General features: G+C 46.9%; 1 protein-coding gene across 2 annotated transcripts in view; it reads right to left on the bottom strand.

Moving 5' to 3' along the window:
• CDC42BPB (CDC42 binding protein kinase beta) overlaps window positions 1–25,908 on the bottom strand; it is a 153,130-nt gene that overhangs the window by 39,573 nt on the left and 87,649 nt on the right. Inside the window, exons 3-8 of one of the 2 annotated variants that reach the window (XM_058291275.2) lie at window positions 19,993–20,076; window positions 16,269–16,364; window positions 13,156–13,304; window positions 5,188–5,281; window positions 2,826–3,026; window positions 793–1,047 (exon numbers count right to left, since the gene is read on the bottom strand). In XM_058291275.2, coding sequence (XP_058147258.1) covers window positions 793–1,047; window positions 2,826–3,026; window positions 5,188–5,281; window positions 13,156–13,304; window positions 16,269–16,364; window positions 19,993–20,076 — 879 coding nt within the window. The remainder of the gene's footprint in view (window positions 1–792; window positions 1,048–2,825; window positions 3,027–5,187; window positions 5,282–13,155; window positions 13,305–16,268; window positions 16,365–19,992; window positions 20,077–25,908) is intronic. The other variant, XM_058291279.2, reaches the window with a different exon arrangement.

Below are 25,908 nucleotides of genomic sequence, written 5' to 3'. Positions count from 1 at the left end.
TGTCCTAAGTTTTAAGGAGCAATAAAGATTCTTCTTTCACTTGGTCAAACTGGTTTCTCTCTCCCAAAACTAAATCACGTCTATGTTCTAAAAAGGTTGGGTCTGAGAAGACCAAAATAATTTTACAACATGTAAGCAAAACTCTACTGTGTCAAAGAGGATAGGTGTCTACACTGGCCTGACAGATAAGAGCAGAAATGCAGACAAGTCTCTGAGCTGACAAACAACATGGAAAACTCATGACCTTAAATGTCAGTGGAAAGACTTAAAATCATTATGTCATCATCGTCTCTCCTGAACTCCTGTTGCATAAGGAAACATAAACCCAGACACTGAAAACCAAAACAGTAGCAGATTCAAAAGCCCTCACAGGTAGAGAGAGAGAGTGAACAACGGGCCAGAAAACCCACGAGGCTGGCACGCTACCTGCGGGCCATGCTCCACATCTAGCTGCAGGGTCTTTACATCTAAAACATGACGACAGGGCTCTGGGGAAGCTCTGACACAGTCGTGTGTGTGCCATGCTTTGAAAAGATGGATGAGCCATAGACATAAAAGCACAAGGATCTCGATGAGTTCTGGAATGAAAGAGTTAACTCAAGTTTTACTCAAACCCCCATTTTTTTCATGACCATGGTGAAGGTTGGAATACAGGGTGCACTTTTTCTAGGCAGCTGCCAAGCTTTATAAAACTTGGTACAGTTCTAAGATCTCCTATCTTGACAGGAACACCTCTGATGTAGCACTGAGTGTTCAGACCCACAACGCGACACTGAGAATAAAACGACTCACGCTTACAGTGTTTCTCAGCACATCGTCATCCACGTCAAAGTTGGATGTGTCAGAAGGACTGCTCACATCTGGAATGTAAGGTGCTTCTAGGTTTCGTATATTTTCCCAATTTAGACCTTCAAAAAATGCATGCTTTTTGAAATCATCTATCCCATTTTGCCCTAGACGACGCTCTCTGCTGCAGATCAGTCTCTGAATGAGGTCCTTTGCTTCTTCAGATACATCCGTGACATGGGACGGGAACTGAAATCGTTCCTGTGGGGTGCAATCAGTGAAAGAGTTGAGACATACTTGGAATGCTCGTTCCAGAAAACAAAGTAGAAACCATAGGTCCAAAGCAACAGTCACTGGTTTTTTTTTCATGGTAATTAAATGCAAACCAAAGCTAATGAATTTTAATTCCAAAACAGCAAATAAAAAACTTCTTAGTCTTCCAGGTTTTATTCATGGCAGGCTGGTAACCACATCCATATAAATCAACACAATAATTAATGTTCCCTGGCCAAGTGGCAACAGCTGCTGCAGAACAAACCAGCATGGCCTCGAAGAGTGCACTTCGCCAGTGCCACTGGACTTCTACAGAAACAGTCCAATGGAAAAGAGAACATGACCACGGTGACAAATTTTAACCAAGAAAGGTGAATGCCCACCAAAAACAAGGCGTGGCCCACACCGACATGCAGGGCAGGTGTGCCTCAGCGTTGATGAGCTAAGATGCCAGAAACAGGGACAACACATGAACTAACACGCAGCACGCAGGTGGGGCCGGGCGCCAAGCCGCCTCCACCCCGCAGGCTTGGGACAGGACCTGCTCCCCGGGGCTGGGGCAAGGGCTGCACTGGTGGGCCAGTGCGGTGGGCACTGAGGAGGGCAGCTCTGCTGAAATGGCACCTACCACACTAAGGAGTGGACAGGGGATTTCCACTGTCCACTCTGCACTTTTGAATTTGCTGAACTTTTTATAGGAAGTAGGTATTAACTTACAAATGTAAAAATAGATTTCTACACTTTGGGAAAGTATTTTTTTGAAGTATAACCTTTGCTTTAATTTAGGTTAGATGGAAAAGCACTTGGCACTTGCAGGGCTAAGCTGCTCCTTTCTTTTTTTTTTTTTTTTATATAACAGAGTCATAGCATTTTCTTAACATTCTTAACAGAGGTAAACATTAAAAACACAATTTTCTAAGCATTGTGGATTAAGTATCAAGTACAAATTAAGATGAAGCAAATCTGAAGTCAAAATCATGAAAAAGTCATTTCTTTGCGAAGCTGCTCCTTTCAAGGGCAGCTGGTGGGCAGGCCAGCCTGAGTGGGTTCCAGGTGTGCAGGAGCAGAGAACGCAAGGGGCCCACTGGGAGGGAGCGTGGAACTGGCATTTGAAAGACAGACTTGACTAAGGGGAAGAGAGAAAAAGCAAGAAGATGACAAAAATATTAGATGAAGGAGAAAATAAGAAAAAAGAAAGAAAATGAAAAGAAAGAAGGACAATAACATCAAAGCAAAGAAATGAACAGCTTGGAGAGAAGAAAAAAGATAAGAGGAAAATGAAGATCAAGAAAGGACAATGGGCTCTACTCTGTTGCTTCGTGTTGTCAGCTTACGACACCTGCGATCTGGGAAAAGAGATGGGAGAAGAGCACTGGAATCTAATCGACGACTCCGGCCCGCGGTACCTCATACCCACACGGCCACCCAGATATCTGCATCCTTCTCCCAAACCTGTCTTCTGTAGGGATTCAGAACCCAACAAATCACACAAGCCTCTGCCCAGATGCCCAAACCAGCCAACTGGATCGTATCGACTCTCTCCTTTCCCTCCTGCCACGTCCACCATGTCAGCAACTTGTGCTGGCTCTACCCCTCATCGCTCCTGCACCTCTCTACTCCCCGCCTGACCGGCCACCAGCCTGGCCCTCTTCCTTCGCTGCCCCAACAGCTTCCTGGCCCAGCTCCTCCTCTGGGCTCGTTCTCTTTACCTCTAGGCTTGGCCCAGGTACTAGAAGAGAAGAGGAAGTGGAAACACAAGGCCTTACTTCATGGTTCATGATCTTCCCGTAGGTCTCCACGAGTGACTCTGCGTAAAAGGGTGTTTCTCCGTACAGCATTTCGTACATGCAGACCCCCAGGGACCACCAGTCACACTCAGGGCCGTACTTGCCCATGCCATCCTCCATTGCTTGCAGGATCTCTGGCGAGATGTAGTCAGGGGTGCCCACAGCCACGGAGGACTGGACCTGAGGAGAGAAGGCGGCCGTTAAGGGAGGCCCCCAGTCTTCCATTTCTCATCTCTAACTGTTGTTTCCACAGCAGGGGCAACAAAGAAGGAACCAATCATGGAAGAAAACTGGCCAGTGATTTTTAAAAATCTAATAATTTCAAATTCAACACAACTAAATATTCTCTTGTAGTACTAAGCACTGTAGTTTACACAACACGAGACCTCTCTTGCACAGCCCATTTCTCAGTGCTCGAATGCCCACCACATCCCCAAATGGCAACCCCTCACAGTTGGTCAACAGGTAGCCTTTGCCTTCCTCTCTGTCGCCACTGGGGACAATGTGCACACCAGGCCAGGCCTCCTCAGCTTCCATCTGTGCAGGGGCCTGGGGGCTCTCTGGTGGAACCCAAGATGCAGTTCTAACAAGTCCCAGGGGAGGGAATGCTGCCCACCTTCCAAATCGGAACATCTGGAAGCAGGACCAGGCATCAGCTAGGTGCCTAGCTAGGTGTTCCGTGGACAGGGGAACAGGAGGCCAAGACACGTGGATTCATGAGTTCTTTACAGCAGGGGAGGGGCACAAATGGCAGATGTGTGAAGAGCAAGAGTGAGGCAGGCCTCCAGGAAGTCAGAGTTAAAGTCAACAAAGGGGCACTATGGACCCCCTAAAGGGAGAGAACAGTTCGCGGGCACCCACATGAGCAGGTATGTGCCCGAATGCAGTAACACCTCTACAAGCAGGAGTAAAGAGTGGGCATCAATCACCGGCAAGAGAGCAGCGGGGCCTTGAAAGGATGAACATGGCCAAAGGGCCTGAGAGGGGCGTCCCAGGGGCACCATCTGGTGCTGGTGGCAGAAGCCTTGAGGGGCCACTGCTGGACACACAGAAGCATCACACCCAGTGAGCGGTCACGGTTCACATCTTAAGTTGACAGAGCAGGAGGACAGCAACGGCCACCCTGAGGTTCCTGAGTCTACACGACTGAGGTCAGGCAGGACCCTGGGACAGCCACCGGGGGGACCTGACTGGGAGAAGCCAGGCTCCCTGCTCATCTCAGAGGAGAGAGTACCCCTGGTCACGGCACGAGAAGCGCTCGGTCTGTAGGAGCCGGCAGGGCATTGCGCCTCCACCGCCCAGCCTGCAGGAGTGCTGGCAGGACCGTGGAAGGCTGGCAGCGCAAGCTCACGGCACAGGCCCAATGCCCACAGGAGAGCCGGCAGCGAGGGAACCCAGGCCCGGTTCAGACTAAGCCTCTAGTCTAGCTGCTAGAAGACTGGCCTGAGGAGGGCACTGATACATCAGTTAACCAAAGTATGGCAAGACTTTAAAAAATGAGACTGGGTTTGTGGAAAAGGAGTAAATCACTTCACTTCATACTGATGCTACTTTTATGGGTTCCTTTAAAATTTTGCTGCTTTAAAACGTGCTAGGAAGAAAGGGAAGAATTACTTTCTTTTTGGATAAGTATCTTTTGTTAGACTTTAAGGTAAGTATAGGTTTCAAAGAAGAAAAACCTCCCAAACACATCAGAATCAACCCGGGAGTTGCCGCTGGAGAAAGTAGACAATGCCCTCAACACTGCGAGGCCTGCCCTGGAAGCAGCTGGTGAGGCAAACCGAGCAGAGCTGGGTGGCCCCGCTCAGGCCACTCGGCCACGGGCTCCCCACACTGGCCGACCCGGGGCTGCCCTTGGGTTCAGCAGGGAGCATGAGCTGGTTCTGGTAATGCTCTGAGTATCTTGGACCCCATTTCCAGACCCTCAACAACACCCACAGAGAGAAAATGCTGACAAGAAGTTACCCGTCCCTAAACAGGAAGGAGAAATTAATTATCTGAGAAATTTGAGTCTGCCCACCTGCCCAGCCTGGGCAGGGCATTTTAAGAAAGGATGCCATGAGCTGCCCTCATTCACTGCAGAGTTGACATCCTTTGGCCACCTAGAGATTTGAGGAAACCTGAAAACTTCCCATGTTAGGGGGCCACATATATTACTTTTTTAAACATAAAAACCAATGAAGATGTTTTAAAATTAAAATATCTCCAAAATGGATGCATCTTTTAAATTCGTTATCAGTAAACATGGTTCTTCATTATACTTCAGAATGAAAATTTAAGCCCATTCTAATTTCAAGCAAAACCCAAAACCAAGAGGAAAATCTCCAGCAAAAATACATACAGTTCCATCATCATTCATCTTCAAACACGATCCAAAGTCAGCCAGGCGAATATGACCATTCACGTCCAAAAGGACATTGTCAGGCTTAATGTCTCTGTTAGCAAAATAAATACATAAATTAACCATTTCTGTGTAACACATTAAGTTGGTCAAAGTCCTCATTAGTGGTGGGTCAGGTGAGGACATGCTAACATTGTGCTGAGAACAGCTGAAGGACCTTGTACAACTCCCACGATGGTTTTGCCAGGTACAACTGCAGCTGCCAACAGTGCCACTCCCAATACAGCGGCAGGATCACTTCATCCCCACCGGCCCCGTCACTGTCAGTGCCACTAACCGAGCAAACAAATAATGGACGGAGAATCAGCTGTGGAGGGCTCTCCACCCCAGGCCTAAGTTAAGAGTGGACGGGAAGATGGTGCCTCTGACTCCGTGAAGTTTGCAGGTGAACTGAGGTGTCAGAAAATGAGCACCACATGGTACATAGAGTCCATGGAGAGATATGAAGAAACAAAGTGACAGGACAGCGTGTGATGGGGTGCAGGTAGCAAAGTGGCAGCTATCACCAAGGAAAGGACACTGGAGCAGTAACTTAAAGTAAGGGAGTCAGGTGAAGATTTAGGGAAAGACAGCTGCAAAATATTACATTTTACAGATGATGACACGGAAGTCACCTGCCCAAAGTTATAGAGCAACAAGTGCTAAGGCAGTAAAGTAAATACAAGGCTGTTTCACTGCTCCAAAATCTGCCAAGGAAAGTAGATTTTTTAAAAAGAAGATTAAACGGAATCCATCTTATTTAATTAACAATGGCTTTCAGTGTATTACAAACATGAAGTAGAAAGTGGGGTGTAAGGTACCAGGCCTCTTCGTTGGCAGAGGAAGCTTCCAGGCTGAGCAGAGTGAGAGGCAACACGCTCTAAAGACAAACGAAGCTGTTCACCTCGACGTGCAAGGGCGTTGCCAGCAGCACTATTACAGGACAGCCAGAAGGCGAAACAAGCCCAATGTCTCCCTTCAGAATGGATACGTAAACTGAGTTACATTCATCTGATGGAACATGACATTACAATGCAACAAATGATCTACCAACTATTCCTAACAATATGAATGAATCTCACAAACAAATGTGAGCAGAAGATAAATAAAGATTTGAACCATCATAAAGCAACAGAGAACTCTTAACACTCCAATTGTAATATTCTCAAATAAGCATCCAGAAAAACAATAAGCAAAACAAAAAAACTCCAAAATTAATCAGAAAACAAAACTAAAACCAGAAATGGACAGAAAAAAAATGGAAAGAAATGAAGCGAAATTTGATTAAACTCAGAAAAGAAACAGGAAAATCTTGTCAGTAATGAAGACTAAATCATAGGATACAAAGAAGAATTCATGTGAAAATTTAATGAGCGGAGTTGAAGAAAGGCAGGATAAGAACTGAAAGAATAAAACTGAAATAAAGAAATAAGTAAAAACTGTCACAGAAAATGGTTGAGAACTGAAATGGCAGACAGGCAGAGAAGGTCCAAAGTACACATAACTTGAGTCCCTGAAGAAGAAATCAAAACAAGAAACAGAATATTTAAAACTACAACCCAAGAAAATATTCCGGAAATAAAAAGATACCACAGGAAAAGGAATTTAAAGACCAATATTCCTTAGAAATACAGATGCAAAAATCCCCAATAAGATACTAAAAAATCAAATACAACACATTAAAAGAATTATACACCATGATCAGACCAAGTGGGACTTATTCCAGGTATGCAAGGATGGTTCAACATAAGGAAATGAATTTAGTAAAGTGAAGGGATATACAAGATCAACATAAACATCAGTCCTTTCTGTACACTAGTAATGAACCATTCTATTTATAGTAGCAACTAAAAGAACCAAATATCTAGGAATAAATGTCATCAAGAATGTAGAGGACTTAAACATAGAAAACTAGGAAATACTGCTGAAAGCAACGAGAGGACCTAAATAAATGAAAGGACAGTCTGTGTTCATGGCTTGGAAAACTAAATATTGTTAAGTTGTCAATTCTACCCAAAGCAATTTACAGGTTCAAAGCAATATCAATCAAAATTCTGATAGCCTTCTTTGCAGAAATGGAAAAGTCAATCACCAAATTTATACAGAAGGGTAAGGGGTCTCAAATAGCCAAAACCATGTTGAAAATAAAAATGTTAGAAGTTTCCTGCTTCCTGATTTTAAAAGTTATCACAAAGCTATAGTAATCAAAACAGTATGGTACTGGCACAAGGACATCTAGGCCAATGGAACTGACCCAAGAGTTCAGATATAAGAACTCACATCTAAGACCAATTGATTTTTGACAAGGGTGCCAAGTCCACTCAACTGGGAAAGGACTGTCTCTTCAACAAATGGAGCTGGGAAAACCTGATGTCCATATTCAAAAGAATGAAGATGAACCCTTCCCTCAAACCATATACAAAAATGAACTAAAAAATATGGGAAGCAGACGTGGCTCAATCGACAGAGTGTCCATCTACCATATGGAGGGTCCAGGGTTCGATCCCCAGGGCCTCCTGACCCGTGTGATGAGCTGGCCCATGCACAGTGCTGATGCATGCAAAGAGTACTGTGCCACACAGGGGCACCCCTGCATAGGAGTGCCCCACGTGCAAGGAGTGCATCCTGGAAGGAGAGCCACTCCATGTGAAAAAAGTGCGCTGCCCAGGAGTGGCGCTGCACACACGGAGAGCTGATGCAGCAAGATGATGCAACAAAAAAGAGATGTAGTTACCCAGTGCTGCTGGATAATGCAAATGGACACAAAACAACACACAGTGAATTGACAACAGGGGGAAGGGGAGAGAAATAAATAAATCTAAAAAAAAAAAAAAAAAAAAAAGATGTAAGACCTAAACATAAGAACCAAAACTATAAAACTCCTGGAAGAAAACATAAGGAAGCGTCTTTAGGACCTTGTGTTAGGCAATGGCTTCTTAGACTTTATAGCAAAAGCATGAACAAGAAAAGAAAAAATACAAAAAGGGTTTCATCAGAATTTAAAACTTTTCTGCAAAGGACTTCATAATGAAAATAAAAAGATAACCTACAGAATGGGGGAAAAAATATTTGGAAATCATGTATCTGATAAGGGTTTAATATCCAAAATACATAAAGAAACCCTACAAATCAACAACAAAAAGAGAAACAGACCAATTTTTAAAATGGGCAAAGAGTTGAATAGACACCTCTCCAAAGATGATATACCTTTAAAAGAACATGACTATCATTAGGCATCAGGGAAACGCAAATCAAAACCACAGTGAGATACCATCTCGCACCTGCTAGAATGACTACCATTCAAAAATGAAAAATAACAAGTTTTGGAGAGGATGTGGAGAAACAAGGAGTCCTCATTCAATGGTCAGAATGTAAAATGGCACAGCTGCTATGGAATAGTTTGGCAGCAAAAGAAGTTGCTGAGACATGGAGTGATTACCTTCCTCAGAAGGTAAGTATAGAACCACACAGCTTTTGTGCGCTCGCCCTGTGGAGTTTCCCGCCGTGCCACCAGCAAATGGGTCATTCCTGCAGAAGGCTGAGTGCTGAGTGCCAGGGGAGGAGGGCTTCACCCCAGATCACACCAACACCCCGTGACCACCTCGGATCACCTGCTCTGTGCTCCCATTTCCTATCCTTGCCAGGTTGCCTCTATTTTATCCTCCATCTTTTCTACTGAGCTTACTGTTGTTTTCTTCTCCAAGACTATTTTATTCTCTGAAGATTCCTTGTCTTCAAACCGATGCTGTTCTTGGTCACTCATATGCTCCCTTTAGATGCAGTGTGGGGTATGGGTGCAATGCAGGGTATGGGGAGAGGCATGGTGCAGTGTGGGGGTGCAGTACAGGGTGGGGTGGTGCAGTGCAAGGCGCAGTGAGGGGTGCACAGCAAGGCACAGCATTGTAATCAGCAGCAGGTGTTCTGGACCTGACTCTGTGGCCTACTAGCCATGTGGCCCGTGGCAAGCTGGTCAACATCTCTGGGCCTCAGTTTCCTCACCTAGCAGTGGGGCAACATGCACAGCAAGACTGAGGAGTGTGATGTAAACAGTTCACCACCATAGAGGAAGAACCATTACTGCTCAGGAAAATCTCCCGACAGGCCCCAGAGGTTCAGCCCTGAGGGCAGGGGTGTCAGGGAGGTGGCCTATCTTCCGGTCTGCAGGTGCGACAAGGTGCTGGTGGAATGGAGTGCCCTCAGAGGGGGGCCGGGCTAGGGCCCATGCCTCCTGCCCCTGACCCTCTGCAGCCAGCCTGGCAACATGTCCAGGAACATGGGCCAGGACCAAGGGGTGGGGGGTGGCCTCTGATAGAAGCTGAGAAGGCGCTGCAGGAAGGGTTACATGACCAGACCACCAGGCCAGGGCTCCAGCACCCTGCCTATGTGTCCGAGAGCCTGCATTTGCACACCTGCGGCACAGGCCAGCATCACCTGAAGGGCACAGAGGCTAGTGAGCATGCCCGCTAAAGCAAGAAGGCTACCTCCCATCCTCTCTGCCCCGAGGGCTGAGAAGCTGGGTCTACACACCAGCTGCCTGCCTCCACTGTGTCTCTGGGGCCACAGTTCTAACCTAAGCAGGGGGCCATGAAGGGCACATGACGAACTGGAGACTTACCCCAAACACCACCAGGACTAACCTGTGGTGAAGGGCAAGTCGACTACCACACGTTTTTTTCTGCTCCCTCCTCTAATTCCACCAAAGCTTCTAGTACAGAGGAATTTTTAAAAGTCAAATTCACAAGGATGAACGATGAAGCAGAGGCCAAGTGGTAGCAGAATAAGCAGAGCTGGGCAGCTAACGGTCAAGCGCCTGGAGGTGGAGACTGAAGATTGCATGTCATAGAACTCCAGAAATGCTCAGAAATGGGGCGCTGAGTCCCACTGTGGGCAGAGCTAGCACCAGAGGACATGCTAAGTTTCTATAAAAGAGGATAAGCCCTCAAGAAAGACTGGAGATGTGCTGGCCCCGGGGAATCTTCAGTTGCAGAGCCTGGGGACATCTGAGGCAGGGGCAGTGTGGTAAGGAAAGCTGGCACAGGGCACAGTGCCAGCACTGTAGGGTGGAGACCCAGCCTTCCTCCAGGTTGGCAGTCAGGCATGCACCTGCAGCAGCCCCTCCCCGCCCTGCCTTCCCCTGGGAAGGAAAGGCTGAGAGCAAAGACCTATGGACCATGAATTTGGGGCCTTGGGCAGAGCAGCCAGTCCCACGCTGGCCTCTCCCCATGGATCACTGCCCATGCACAGGCTTCCAGTCCAGCTCTTCTTTCAGGCTTTGGACGGCACTCGTCTTAGAAGAGTCTCCAACATGGAAGTCACAGACCAAGTCCAGAGCACCTGGAGGAAACACACCTGGACAGTTGGCAGCCTCGGAGGCAGAGAAGTCTACAATCGTGAAGCTGGAGCAGGATGCTTTTTATTATTTTAGAGAATGACGAAAAAAAGCCTAGTACATAACATATATAAGAAAAAGAGAAAATTTATTATGAGGCCTAGAAGATAAAGTTGAGGAATTCTTCCAAAATTAGAACAAAAACAAAGACGGGAAAAGATAGGAAAAAAGACAGAAATGAGAGGCTGAGTATAAGGAGTCCAACATCTGGAAAACAGGACTTGGGAAGGACAGAGCCGATCGAGCGGGGAGGAAGTTCGAAAACAGCAACGCTGCCGGGAGCGAAGGTCCAAGGCTCCCCAAGGCCTAGCACCAGGGAAGAGCGAGCATCACGCCACCGCCTGCGCCCCCACAGCCACCCTTGCTGCCCGCTCAGTGCAAATGGACCTGTACGGAGTTCTTCCGCACCCCCACGTGTGGCTTCTCAGTAAGGGTGCTGGGACCTGAGCCAGGCCAGGGCTCCCCACCAGCTCCCCCAGGGCAGGCTCCTGCAGGGCACAGCAGCCTCTGGGTCCCCCACCAGATGGTCTCACGGCGGACTGCCCCTGGTAAGACACCAAACTGGTACAGCTTTCCCCAATACCAGGAGGAAGAGTTTCTGGTAAGTTCCAGAAGAAGCTCTCCAACCAGTCCCCGGGGCAGCCCGTCTTCCAAGCACCAAGACCCCGGCCCTGTCTGCTGTCCTGACAACCTCCTCAGGGGCCTCCTACTTCCCAGGGGCCTGGCCCTTGCTACTGCACCTCCCTGCCACAGCCAGTAACTCTTTATAGTACATTTCCCTGGGCCAGCGACCATGTCTTCCCCTCTCCTGGCAGGATCAGGACCCTTCAAAATGCCAGGGATAGAAAGAAAATCCCGGGAAAGAAGGCAGATCCCAACACCGAGCTGTGGCTCCTGGGCAGCACCACCAAAGGCGGGAGGCGTGCACCGCAGGGTCCCAGGAAGGAGATCTCCCTCCAAAATCCCAAACCAAGTGAACCGTCCATTATGTCTGTGCAGGGAACAAAGATCTCAAAAAGATAACATCACAGGCCCTCCTTTTCCAGAAACTACTGGAGAAATGTGCTACAAACTCCAAAGACTGAAGCAAGAAAGAGTGTCCTCTTTCGTGTGCTTCAGAAAACAAGGGATCCAATGTCAGAGGGACGAGCTGGCAACCCCTTCATGTGAGCGAGATCTTAGAACGAAAGGAACGCAGCAAGTCCACAGAGTAACCCAAGCAGAAAGGAGCAAGGCTGTGGAAGGTGCTGGAGGCGAAGGCCTGGGATGACCTGGTAGGTCTGAATGTAGCTGTGTGATTCATCCATACAACTTAGGGATGAGCAGTGGCAGCTACATAGAAAAGGAAGCTAATGAAAAGGCAAGGCAATTGTTAATGCCAGAGAAAAAAGTTACATAAGAAAGATAACCACTACATACTCTAAGACTCATTTGTAACTAATGGCCACACAGTCATCATGTTATCAATACCAAATACTGATTGAAGCAAAGGCTGTTATTTTACTAACTGGGAAGATGACGGCAGAGAGAGAAGAGAGGGTCTGAGAGTACGTACAGGAAGGGGGCTGAGGACTGTGCACTCGAGTTGTGGATGTGTCAGTGCCTTTGATTATGATGTGTTTATGTAAGTAAAATCTTCATTGTAATAGATGTTATCTATACCAAAAGAAGTTAAGAAAATAGCAACATAAACCAATTTTATTTTAGAAATGTGAAGGCAAAAATTGAAAAGAAAAAAAAAAAACACAACTAAAAAACGTTTCTAATTGTTACCTGTGGTGAGTGAAATCAGCGTAGAGACTCAGCATTCTTCATTATAAGCCCCATAGAAATGTTTGACTTTTTTTTAAGGAGGTACCAGAGATTGAACCCAGGACCTCATACATGGGAAGCAGGCGCTCAACCACTCAAGCTATATCCGTTCCCCACTATTTCACTTTTAAAAAACTCTTTACATGAAATTATTTTGAGGAAAAAACCAAAGTAAAACAGAGGACTGAGTCTGAGCCCAAGTACCAGAATGAGACGAATGCAGAAGCACAGCTGCAGCCTGCAGTACCAGGAGGGGCCAGCTTCACACCTCTCTCCCACGTGGAGACGCCTCGGCAGACAGCACTCAGGGACTGAACTCCAGTCCGTCGTGTTGCAGAGACGAAAGCCCCGTCCTCAGGCCAGGCTTCCCCGTGTACTCTGTGCGTGGCCCTCCATGGGTCAACGCGGGCCAGAGGAAAGGGCTGAGGAAGCACCACGGGCAGCATCAGGACCCGCAGGAGCCCCAGGGCCACAAAATGCCCAACACAAGGTGGCGTCTCTCAGGCGTCATCATACAATGGTGACGACAGTGGCACCTGCCAGGCACCGGGTGCTGGGGTGTCAGGGCAGTGACATGGGAGCATCGCTGCACTGTGGCAGGCCCAGGGCAGGCCTCCCTGACCCAGGGCTTCCAGGGTGCCTGTGGCCTGGTGTCCAGGACCCAAGTAACTTGGAAAGGAGTATTTTGACAATGAAAGTGGTTCCACAAAAACTAAGAAGCTGGTTACCTGTGCACATAATGAAGCTGATGGATGGAATCGATGGCCAACACCATTTCCCCAATGTAGAATCTTGCCATATCCTCTGGAAGTTTGTCTTCAAATTTACTGAGCAGGGTCAGTAAATCGCCACCCACATAGTAATCCATGACTAAGTACTAAAGTTGGGGAGAAAAGAGGAGAGAAGAGATTATTTAGTCAACACCAAACTGGGCAATTAAGGGCCGAACTTCCCTGCAGAATGAGGTGCAGGAAACGGAGACCGCCGGGGGGTGGGCAGCGGAAAGGCGTAGAGCCTCGGGCTGGATGACTGCCCAGTGTGGTCGAATGCAGAGAACCTGGTTCTTGAAGCATTTGCTCTAGAAATAATCAACCACTGATGAAAGTAAGAGGTATTTAGGCATGTAACACAAGAAATTTAAGTCACCAAAATTTTTCAGTGTGAGGGCCCAGGGATCACTTCCCAGACAAAGGGACAGCACACGAAAAGGGCCAAGAGGAGGGTGAGCGTGGCAAGCTGGAGAAACCGAAGCAGCCTGGCCACAGTCGGGACAAGGGCGCCACTCGCCGAGCAGTGGCGCCACAGGTGCATCTCACACAGGAACCAAGGTACAGCCTGATTTTACGCTTGTGAAATCGCCGCCTGCCTGCTGCTCTGTGGAGGACGCTGGGAGGGTGAGAGGCAAGAGTGGGACCAAGAGCAGGGCTGAGGGGCTGTCACAGGGGTCAGGCAGGAGCTGAGGGTGACGCACTAGGGTAGGATCAGGGGACAGTGGAGAGAGCGGACAAAGGCGAACAGGACATGCGCGCAGCATCCATGGACGGATGCCCGTGGGCTGAGGGGAGAGCAGGTGAACGAGCGGCCGAGGCCTAAAGCCTGTGGGATTGCCTCTGCTTACATAAGAGTGGACACACACCAGGCCCCAAAAGAAAGCAGAAGGCACGCGTCACGCACAGCATCTAGATGATCCTCAGTGGGTTCTGTGTCTACCTAGAAATCTAAAAGGAAAGCAAACATGCATTACAGCAGCGCTAAACCTGACTGATGGTCCCCTGAAAAACAAGTTTATAGGAAAAGTAAACTGCAAGGGCTTATAAGGCAGACAAGCAGAAACATATTTTGGGAATAAGAACTGAACCAATTATTTCCTCTGCCATGCAATGCTGAATTCTGAGTTTAATCAACAAGGCAACACCCTCTCAGTTACTGGTGAAACAGGTGTCATTTTCATGATACTCCAAGTTTAGGTATCTGCAATAAAAAATTATACCATGAACTAGATTTGTGAGGTGTTGGGTACTAAAAACAATGACCAAAACTGCAACCCAACAATCCTGGAGTGGGCACCAGGTGGGCACCAGCTCCCATGATGGGCTGGCAGGTGCGGCTGCGCTCATCCCAGAGAGGCGAGGTGCTTGCCTGAGCACACCTGCTCGTTCATGGGCAGCAGAGGAAGGCACCAAACCCAGAGACAGATGCCAGTGACTGGACCCACATGCACATTCTAGAAAGCGTCAAAGCTCAATTTTCCTTGTACTTCTAAAGGGGCAACTCCAAAAACTCAAGATCCATTTCTCAGAAAAGAAGACTGCTTCTGTGCAGGAATTTCTAATTGATGTGCTGGAATTGAGGATAAACCTGGTAATTCCTAATGTTTCATACAGCAGCACAAGATGCTCATTTCAGGAAAATATCAGAAACAAAATGAAAGAGTTATCTTCCTCCATACAGATCCTTATTGCTTAAAGCTCTTTGGAGACATCATCCGGTTGTGACTAAAATGGCAAGTGAATCAGGGAGAGCCCCTTCAGTTCTCCAAGCAGGGGCGCTGCTTCCGGAAGCCACAGGCTTTACGTGGAGTCGCCCCTGGAGGACTGGGCTCCGCAGCCAGCTCTGGGACAGGGGGCCCTGGAGCTGCTCCTGGGCCTCTGTGCATCTAGAAGCTGTGACACGTCTGCCTGCCAAATCCAGGGTCACCAGGAAGACAGAGCCCAGGGTCTGACACATCACACGTGCTGGACAGGTGCCAGCTGCCCCTCTGCCAAAACAGACAGCTTTTAAATTTCTATATAAAAGGTTGTAACAAACTGAGGTTGTAACAAACTGATTTCCAAAATCCTGGACCTGGAAACCTAAGAGATTCCCTTGATGTCTGAAAGATTCTTTTAAGATAAACAAAGGCAGTCCCAGGTTGCTGAGCTTGCCGTACGCTAAGGTACAGCTGCCAGGGGCCTCAGAGTGAGAGTGTGATTGGATGCCCTGGAGAGGCACAGCCAGAGCCTGTGAGGGGGTCAACCCGAGACGAGCGTCAGCTACACAGGTCCTGTCCACCAGAGCCGACACGCGGGCCTTGCTTAGGTTTGCACAAACCTGGATGTTCATCCCCGGAATTAGAGGTGCTCAACTACTAGAGCTGTGAGCCACTCAGTGCCTGGGACCAAAGGTTTGATTTCCTTTTTGCTTATAAAACTAGGTGGCTTGGCATGTGTTTCACTAGGCAGCCATGCTCATTAAAAGGGACCACAACGATGATTATTCAGTAAGGAGATTAAGTCCAAGTCCAAGACCAACCATAAAAGGTGACAACATGCAAACAAAACTACCTTCTGGAAGGCCCCCCGAGGTGGCCCATCTACCGCACACAAGCCTGCAGACCCTGCACAGAGCACCCTCTAACACGGCCCTCGGCAAACGAGGGAGACACATACCCCACGCACGCCCCCCACCCCACAGCAGCTTCTTACACTTATAGGTCATTCAAGAAGGAGAACATTTTAAAAGTAATAAACTCCAGGGCAGTAGGTGTAGCTCGGTGGTTTGAGCACCTGCTTCCCATGTATGAGGTCCCAGATTCAATCCCCAGCACCTCCTTAAAAAGAAAAAAAGGAATATGGGGAGCAAAAAAAAAAAAAGGTGGTAAATTCCATGAACAAAATCATTTGGTTATCCAGTGATTAGAGAAAAACAGAAGAAATAACTTCATAAGCACATTTTTAAAAGACCCCATGTGGTAATGACTGCATTAAAACCAATCCCTCAGTTTTATCCGTCAAGCAGGCATGCTGACAAAGGTCAGCTCCGGGCTGTCACCATCCACGCTAGAGGGAGTGGGTGCACGTACCAGGTGGTTCTCGTCCTGGAAGGCGTAGTGCAGTGTGGTGATCCACTGGCAGTCGCCGTTGACCAGCACATCACGCTCTTCTCGGAAACAAGCTGTCTGTAAGATGTGAGCAAAGGGGATACCTGGTCTGTGTCTATCTGGAAACAGCCTGCAGAGCATACTCCCAACCGCACTGAGGGCCTAGAGACCATGCCCTGCCCTCCTCACCCTCTGCCTCCAGGCACCACCAGCCTCCAGTCACCGAAAGGCTGGGCACCCCTGCCCGCCTCTGCTGCTCCACCCCCACCTCCCAAGCACACACCGAGGGCCCCTGAGAGCCTGCTTCCCCCCGGGCCACCTGCCAGCCAGCACGTGAGTGGAGTGCAGCAGCAGCCACCCACCTGGGCCCCTCCCCCCAGCACCACCACCTGGCAGCTCAAGCGACCACCGACCACCGTGGTGTAAGCTGCCCCAGGTTCCGCCCCTCTGCTGTGTTCCACCTGTGGGCAGCTCGTGGCTGGCAGGACAAGGCGGCCTCCTGTTTACTGATCTGAGTCAGTTATTTTTAAGAAACATGATTTATTCACAGTATATTGATCACATGGTTCTAACAGGATTCTCCCATGAAGACCAATAGCTGGCAACAGATGGGTAAAAGGCTGCTGGGGCTAAAAAAATTCCTTAATGCATGCATGGGAGGCATCTACCCAGGTCTCTGGCATATTTAAAAAAAACCTTTCTCTTTATTTAGCATGTAATAGAATATGACTTCAACTCTTCTTTCTATTTCAAAGCTGGAAAGCGTAACAAAAACAAAACACTACTTACTGAGGGCTTGTCATGGCAAGACACTAGACTACGTTTCACCTGCATCCTCCCACTTGAGTGACCTTTACAACATCTGTGTTCTACTGTTTCAAAACAAAGATGGAGACGGGTGCATCCCAATGGTACTAACCCACGGCAGACAGAAGCCTCCTCCCCTGCTCGGCATCAGCTCGCCAATGTCCAGATGCCCAGAGACAAGTCCTTCCAGAGTCACCATGACCCCTCTACCAGTGGCGACCCCAGCACCCCGGGGCCTGGTGAAGGTCTGGCAGAAAGAAGACCCGGGAATCGGCTCCAGCTGGGCAGCACCATGCTCACAGGGCTGGCCTTGGGTCACGAGTCAAAGAGGCCAGGGACCAGGAGCATCTGCAGCACATTTTACGCAAGGAGATGCTCTCCAAGTCCTCAAGAATCTGCCTACCAGACTTTTAGAATAAAAACCTGTTCTTAAATGCGATCTTCAGCATGGTGACCCACAGATACTGAATAGGCATATTACTCCAGCAGTTTTATTTTTTTAAAAGGACAGAAAAACTTTTAATACTTTTTATGACCAAAAAAGATGGGAAAAAACCTACTCTGGTCTACAAGTTGTGCCTACTACATTTAGCACCTTTTCTACTACCCAACTTCTTGTTTATGTTATGCTGCTAAGCTTTTAAAAGTTGATATTATAAAATCTAATGTTTAAATAAGACTATTAAATAAGAAACATAAATTACCCAAACCCAGAATTATATATCCATAATATATCCTGTTTTACATACATTCTAGGATGTACGATTAGCAGACACTCTCAGACTTTTCTCAGTATGCCCATTAGATAAGATCTGTATAACCATAAGTCAAAGTAAATTGGCAACATTCACTCTTTTAAAATTGAAAATGAAAGCACTACCTCAGCTCCACCATTAAATCTGGATAAATATCAACTAATATGCTGAGAATTGCCTCTCTGTAACCACAGGACTTCCATAATCTATGAAATTTAAATATACACACACATATTTTATACTCATTAATATAAATTGCATGAAACGTGGCTTAACTGTCTTCCTTCATAAATCAATCGCTCCTGTAAAAACAGTCTTGGACAGGGTTTGGCACTAGCGCTCCCTGCCCAGCACACCTCAGGCCTCCACCGCTTCCAGGCACCAGTGACTACTCTGTGCCCCCCAAGTGCTTCACTGAGCTTCACGTGTTCCCAGAGGTCAGGCGGTGACGAGAAGAACAGCTGCTTGGGCTGGGCTAAGCAGGCTGGAGGGGAAGAGGCAGGCTGCAGGCCGAGAGGAGGAAGACAGCAGGGAGGACGAGCGGCTGGGCAGGAAGGCTCAGCAGGGGAGGCAGGTGGGGCAAGCAGCGTGGACGCCATGCTCCGAGCCTAGGTGGCTGCACCACGGCACTCACCCAGCCGCCACTGAGCACTGACTGAGCAGCAAGTCTAGGGGTGCGCTGGGCACCACTGCAGAGGAGGAAAACGGGACCGATGGGAAAGGAGAACACGCAACGCATGATTTAGACATGAGGAACCTGAGGTGTCAGGGGGAGGCTAAATGAGAACATCCGCTAAGTTAACCGAAATTCAAAGCTTAGGAGAGAGACCAGACCTAAACACATGGTCTCTGGAGCAGGGGTTCTTAGCCAGGGGTTTGTGAGCCTGCAATGAAATAAAGAAAAAAAAACAAAAAAAACACATTATTCTTGTGGGGATGTGTTGCTGTGGGTGTGATATATTTATTAAATAATCCACAGTATAGGATGGACTTAGTAGGGGGTGCGTGGTTTTCACCTGACTGGCAAAGGGGTCCATGGAACAGAAAAGGTTAAGAATCCCTGCTCTAGAGTTATCTGTACAAGGGGGCAGCCATCATCAGCAGAACAGATAAGAATTCCAAAACGAAAGAGGAAAGTGCCTCCTAAATTTATACAGGAAGGGACTTGAGGGAGAATGAGGATGGTTTTGAGTGGTGTGCTGAGAAAGGCTAGAAACCAAAGAAGAAATTTTCAGAAGGAGGTGGCAGCCAATGGCAACCAGTGCTGGGGCGAAGTCCAGGAGGCCAGGTGCTAAAAGGCTGGTGGAGCTGGGAGCAGGAGGCCCTTAGCCCGAGGAAGCGCCTGCCCTCAGCTGTGGAGGGAGCCCCTGCAGGCAGAGACTACTCTCTGCCCACTCCAGAGTGAAATGGGGGCGAGTGTGACCCCCATGCAGACATGGTGGAGGTGAGGGCCGGAGGAGGGGGCATGCATTCTTGTAGAGCGACAGAGCCAGACGAGAGGGCCAGAGCATAACTGAGAGAGCAGATTCGAAAGGATGGAACCAGGAGGTCGGCTGGCCATCGTCCTTGGGAAGGAAGGGGCTTCACGGCCAGAGAGGGCGGGAAGGACAAGGAGGGCGGAGGCAGGCAGAACCCAGGGGAGCTGCCAGAGGAAAGGCCCAGGCCCACGTGGTCTGACCCTGGGCTAAGCGGGGGCTGGAGGAACAGGGCCAGGACATGGAACAGCCACCGGGGCAGACAAGGAACACAGAAAAGGTGAACCCAAGAGTGCCACGCAGCAGTCATCTATTTTTATTTATAATCTTCATTCTCCCCCTAGAGGGGGAACATGGAGCAGAACTGCTATAAACATTTAAACTTCTGTCAAGATTTCAGTTTACTTTTACAGTAAACAAAAATCTGGCTGATACCTCAAGGGTAAACAATCAGCAGACTGGCTGGCCGAAGGATAAAGAACAGTGCAAACACAGAGAGCCATGGATGCCGAGGTAAGACCTGAGGAACAAAAAGCAGCTCGCACTTGGCAAGGGAAGAAGGCCACGCCTGTGCAAGGAGCCGCCCTTTCTACCAGCTGGGCCTCCCTGTCACTTTCCTGTCACGTAAAACCCCAGTTTATTGTTTTTTATGGGACTTTCTGGACTTACCTCTGCTCTTTTAAGCATTTCCCACTTGTTGAGGATTTTCATTGCATAAATTCTTTCAGTGCTCTTCATTTTGACAACAGCAACCTGGAACACAAATGCTAGTTTAGCACATTTTCATATAACCACAATGACACTGTAATTGCCATGAACCCTGGAAGAGAGCAGCTAAGGAAAGTGAAATTTCCTACACAAATAAAGATCGGACCTTTTAAGCACCAAAACTTGGTCTGAATCACACTCGTTAATAACGCTACCTACCACCTGCTGGGCTGAAAACACCTTGGTGCCGCATGCTGTCCAGGAGGGCTCAGGCACTCCCTCCTCTGAAGACCCTCCTGTCTGTACTAAGCGCCCCACGCCCGCTCCTCCCTCTCGCTTTCCCACCTCCACGCTTTCGTGTTCTTCACAGTGCCATGAGGAGCCATGGAGTGGAGCCCTGGGCAAGTTTACTTCTTTATGCCTAAGTCTCTATGACTATAAAAATGGGGATAACAGCAGAACTGACCTCAAAGGACTGCTGTGAGAATCAAATGAGTCAATATATTTCATATGCTCAGAAAACCGTCAGGCACATAGTTGGCCCTCAATTTGCTAGCCGTCAGCCATAATTCAAGGTACGGCTCAAATGCCACGTCTTCCAGAAAGTCCTTCCAGAGTCCCCAGACCCCTTCAAACCGGAAGGAGCCTTCCACCACTACTAACACCTGTCGTGGTGTCCGTGCCACCTGAGGGCACGTAAGTCCATCCTTCACTGGCTCAAGTCTCCATCACGACATTAACCCCTGACTGGTAGACAACGACTCCCACACCTTTTGCCACCAGCGGCCACATGCAGGTGTCTCCTGGCATGTAGAGGCATGGAACAAAGAGGTCCTCCAGTGAATTATTTACTTTCCTGCCTCTAAACATCATACACCACACAGTAACATCATCCAAGTAATCCAAGCGCTAACATGTGCTGAGCACTTAAATTTATCTGCATCCTCCCATTTCACCCCCACAATAATCCTGGACAGTGGGTGCTTCTAACACCTACTGTACAGATGTGGAGCTGGAGGCCCAGAGGGGCTGAAGAAGACAGCTGAGGAGTGGCAGAGTCTAGGCTCAACCAGTGCCCCTCCCCACGCCCTCCAGACTGCGCTGGGTGGGCCATCATTACACATATGCTTCCTGGGGCCCGGTGGTTGGGGCGGCCACGGTGCACCCACCCTGACATGGCCCACAGCATGCCCACACTGTGTGCTCCCAAGCAGGGTCCCACTCACAGGCTGCACTGCCTGTAATCCCCCTTAGTCATCTCTCTCGTCACACCTACAGTGTTCTTTATCAGCTAAGGTCTTAGAAACCAACAGCCAAGCCTGCTACCGTCATGAATAAAGTGTGTCTGAACAGTGCCTTAGCAAGGCTCAGTGGGCACTCCTTTGTGCAAAAGAATAAGAACTCCACGCACACACTTCATTGCTATTTCCTTCCATTTAGAAGCATCTATTTATGCCTGCAAACTAGGTACAATCTGGATAGGTGAGTTACTAGCATAAAACCAGCTGTACAGCACTTACTAATGAAGTAGTCCAACTTAAAAAGATTGGCAGAGTTGAAAACTTTTGAGGGAAACAAATTGTGAAGATGAAAATCCTCAGGAACTAATCAGGTCTCACTGAAAATGAGATGACCATTGTAAACTTTTGTTGGGAAGTTTAATTCCTTAAGGGAGGCCTATTAAGGCACAGGTATTTCAGAAAACATAGGAAATGGCCCTGAAAAAACATGTGGAAGGGAGACAGGAGGGCTGAGCTCTGAAGGAGACCACCAGCCAAAGTAGAGCCAATTTACAAAAGAGTGAAAGATACTTTTAGCCTTGGTTTGTTGGTTCTGATTTGGCTCAGTCTGAATTCTCTGAATTCTCTTGGCATTCAAGAAAATCTGTCATATCAATAGCTCCATACAAACTTGGACAGCCCAGGCACTAATTCCCAGAGGAAACACTTTAAAATATTAAAATGTGCAGTATGCAATGCAATATTATATAGCAAAGAAAGAGAAAATGATGGCCCACCCAAAGGGACAAGATAAAAATCTGGAAACCATCAATGAAGAGGACCAGACTCTGGGGACAGCACAGAGAAAGAACTAAAAGATATGTGGAGAACAGTGAATCAACAATATGTAAATCCAGATTTGCTGGAACTGAAGAACACAAAGGGTGGAATGAAAAATTCACTAGATGGTTTCAACATCAGACTGGAGGTAGCAGAAGAAATAATCACTGACCTTTAAGACAAGACAAGTGACATGATTCAGGCTGAGGAGCAGAAAGAAAAAAGAATACAAAGAATGAACAGAGCCTAAGACACCTGTGGGACACCCGAAGCATACCAATATATGCATCATGGGAGTCCCTGGAGAGAAGAGAGAGAAAGGGACAGAAAGGATAGTCAAAGAAATAATGGCACAAAACTTCCCAAATTTAACAAAAATATGAATGTGAACATTCAAGAAGCCCAATGAATCCCAAACAGGATAAACTCAGAACCACACCTGGACACACAGTAATAAAACAGTCCAATGCCAAGGACAAAGAGAGTATTGAAAGCTGCAAGAAAAAAGCAACAAGTTACATATAAGGGAATCTCACTAGGATTACATGCTGACTTCTCATCAGACACAATAGAGGCAAGAAGGCAGGAGAATGAAATATTTAAAGTGCTGAAAGAAAATAAACATCAATCAAGATTTTATATCCAACAAGATGTTATGTAAAAATGAGGCAGAGATTAAAGCATTCCTAGATCAACAAAAGCTAGGAAGTTCTTCACTAGACCCAGCTTACAAGCAATGCTAAAGAGAGTTCTTCAGATTGAAAGGAAAGGCCACTAGAAAGTGGATCAAACCAGCACAAAGGAAGAAAGACATGTGGGAAAGATTATAAATGCCAGTAGTGTCATACTGTACTGTATTGTTATATAAATCCACTTCTAACTTACAGGTGCTAAAACACAAATGAATAAAAAGCATGATAAATCAATGGTTTTGGCCATACAAGGTACAAACACACAATTTGTAACAAATATTTTTTAAAAGGACGGGGAAAGAGAGGTAGAGGAACATTGTATGTGCTATTGAAGATAAGTTGGCATCAAATGATTGCTCTAGATTTAGGATGTTCAATTTTAACCATGTGGTAACCACAAAGAAATTACATGAAAAATATAGTGAAAAAGAAAGGAGGAACTCAAAATGGTACAACACACACACAAATAAATACAGCAGGCAGTAACAGAAGAATGGAGAGTCAAAAGGTATAAGACTTAACAAACAAAAAAGAGCAAAATGGCAGAAAAAGTCCTGCATTATTAGCATTATAATTTACTTTATTATTTTAAACGTGAATGGTTTAAATTCCCCAGGCAAAAGGCAGAGACTGGCAGAGTGGATAAAAAAGCATGACCCAACTACAGGCTTTTTTACAAGAGTCTCACCTTGAAATCAAAGGCATAAGTCAGCTGAAAATGAAAGAATGCAAAGAATATATACCATGCAAGTACTAACCAAAAGAAAGCTGGAGTAGCTATATTAAAATCAGATAAAACAGACTTTAAGTCAAAACTGTTACAAGGGACCAAGAGGATCATTATATACTAATATTCAATTCAATAAGATGATATAACAATTATAAATATATATGCACTTAAAGGTAGAGCCTCAAAATATATGAAGCAAATATTGACAGATATTAAGAGAGAAATTTGGGGAGAGGATGTAACTCAGTGGCTAAGTGCCTGCTTCCCATGTACAAGGTCCTGGGTTCGATCTCCAATACCTCTTTTAAAAAAAAGTAATTAAGGGGAGCTGATGCAGCTAAAGCAGTTGAGTGCCTGCTTCCCACATGGGAGGGCCCAGTTTTAGTTGCAGTGCTTCCTAAAAACACAAAAACAAAACACGGGAAAAACAAAAACACTAACTCAGGGGAATCAGTGAGGCTCAATGGTCCCCACATGACCACTAGCTCCCCACATGAGGTCCCAGGCTCAAGCCCTGGCCCCAGTACCTCAAAAAAACAAACAAACAAAAAACAACACACAAACAGCAACAAAGAGAGAAATCAACAATTCTATTTTAATAGATTTCAAAACATCATTCTGAATAGAGAGAACATCTAAACAGAAGATCAAAAAGGGTAAGATACTCTAAACTACCTAGACCAAACAGACATATATAGAACATTTCACCCAACAGTGGCAGAATATACATTCCCCTCTAGTGTCCATGGATCGTTCTCCAGGATAGACCTGAGGTCACAAAACAAGTCTCAAAAACTTAAAAAAAAAAATCATACAACGTATCTTCAGACCACAATGGGATGAAGCTAGAAATCATTAACAGAGGGAGAAATGGAAAATTTACAAATTTGTGGAAATTAAACATACTCTTAAACAACTGTAGCGGTTTGATATGGCTTATGAATTCCAAAAATAGATACTGGATTATGTTTGTAAACTGTTCTGTACCTCTGGGCATAAGAGAGTACACTGGATTCAGAGGTTTTACTTTTACTTGATCAAATAATGATTAAGGTTTTGATTGGTCAATATCAGTAGGATGTTGAGTCCTGCTCCCTTGGTAGATGGGGACTCACAGAGAAACTGCACCACAGAGAAGGGAAGTTGGAGTTTTGATGCTGGATTTTTGGTGCTGAAGTCTTCAGCTGGAGCCCTGGGAAGTAAGAACACAGAGGAGAGTGGTCATGAGGAAAGAAAAAAGGCCCCAGGAAGAGAAACAAGCCATTCACCTGATAGTCTACAGGTGGCCTTGTGGAGATAAGAGTAGTTGAGCCCAGAGAGAGAAAGCCCTGGGAAGAGAGGAACTCAGGAAGCCCTTACAGATGCGGGCAGCCATCTTGCTCCAACACGTGGCAACAGACTTTGGTGGGGAAGTAACTCATGCTTTATGGCCTGGTAACTGTAAGCATCTACCCCAATAAATACCCTTTATAAAAGCCAACAGATTCCTGGTATTTTGCATCAGCACCCCTTTGGCTGACTAATACAACAACTAATATAGATAAAAGAAGTAGTCACAAGAGAAATAAGGAAATATCTTGGGGCAAATGAAAATGAAAACACAAAATACTAAACTTATGGGATGCAGCAAAAGCAGTGCTGAGACAGAAATCTGAAGCTCTAAAATACATAGCACTTACATTAAAAATGAAGAAAGATCGCAAATCAGAGACCTTACTTCAGAACTAGAGGATCCAGAAAAAGAAGAGCGAACTAAACCCAGAGTGAGCAAAAGGAAGGATATAACAAAGATTAGAGTGGAAATATATGAACTAGATAAAAGAGACAGAGAGAGAGAGAGAGACAGAGAGACTCAACAAAACACTGGTTCACTGAAAAGGTAAAATACACAAACCTTTAGCTGGACTGACCAAGAAAAAAAGACAGGATATAACTTAAATCAGAAATGATAAGGGGGACATTACTACCAACCCCAAAGAAATAAAAAGGACTAGGGAAGTGGACTTGGCCCAGTGGTTAGGGCGTCCGTCTACTACATGGGAGGCCCGCAGTTCAAACCCCAGGCCTCCTTGACCCGTGTGGAGCTGGCCCATGCGCAGTGCTGATACGCACAAGGAGTGCCGTGCCATGCAGGGGTGTCCCTGCGCTAGGGTGCCCCACGCGCAAGGAGTGCACCCCGTAAGGAGAGCCGTCCAGCACAAAAGAAAGTGCAGCCTGCCCAGGAATGGCACCACACACACAGAGAGCTGACACAACAAGATGACGCAACCAAAAGAAACACAGATTCCCATGCTGCTGACAATAGAAGCGGACAAAGACGACGCAGCAAAGAGACACAGAGAACAGACAACTGGGGCGGGGGGGGGGGGGGGAGAAGGGGAGAGAAATAAATCTT

The sequence above is a fragment of the Dasypus novemcinctus genome, chromosome 3, assembly GCF_030445035.2.
Source record: "Dasypus novemcinctus isolate mDasNov1 chromosome 3, mDasNov1.1.hap2, whole genome shotgun sequence".
Taxonomy (NCBI): domain Eukaryota; kingdom Metazoa; phylum Chordata; class Mammalia; order Cingulata; family Dasypodidae; genus Dasypus; species Dasypus novemcinctus.
The sequence above is the reverse complement of the archived record's forward strand: the minus strand, read 5'-3'. Positions and strand labels throughout refer to the sequence as shown.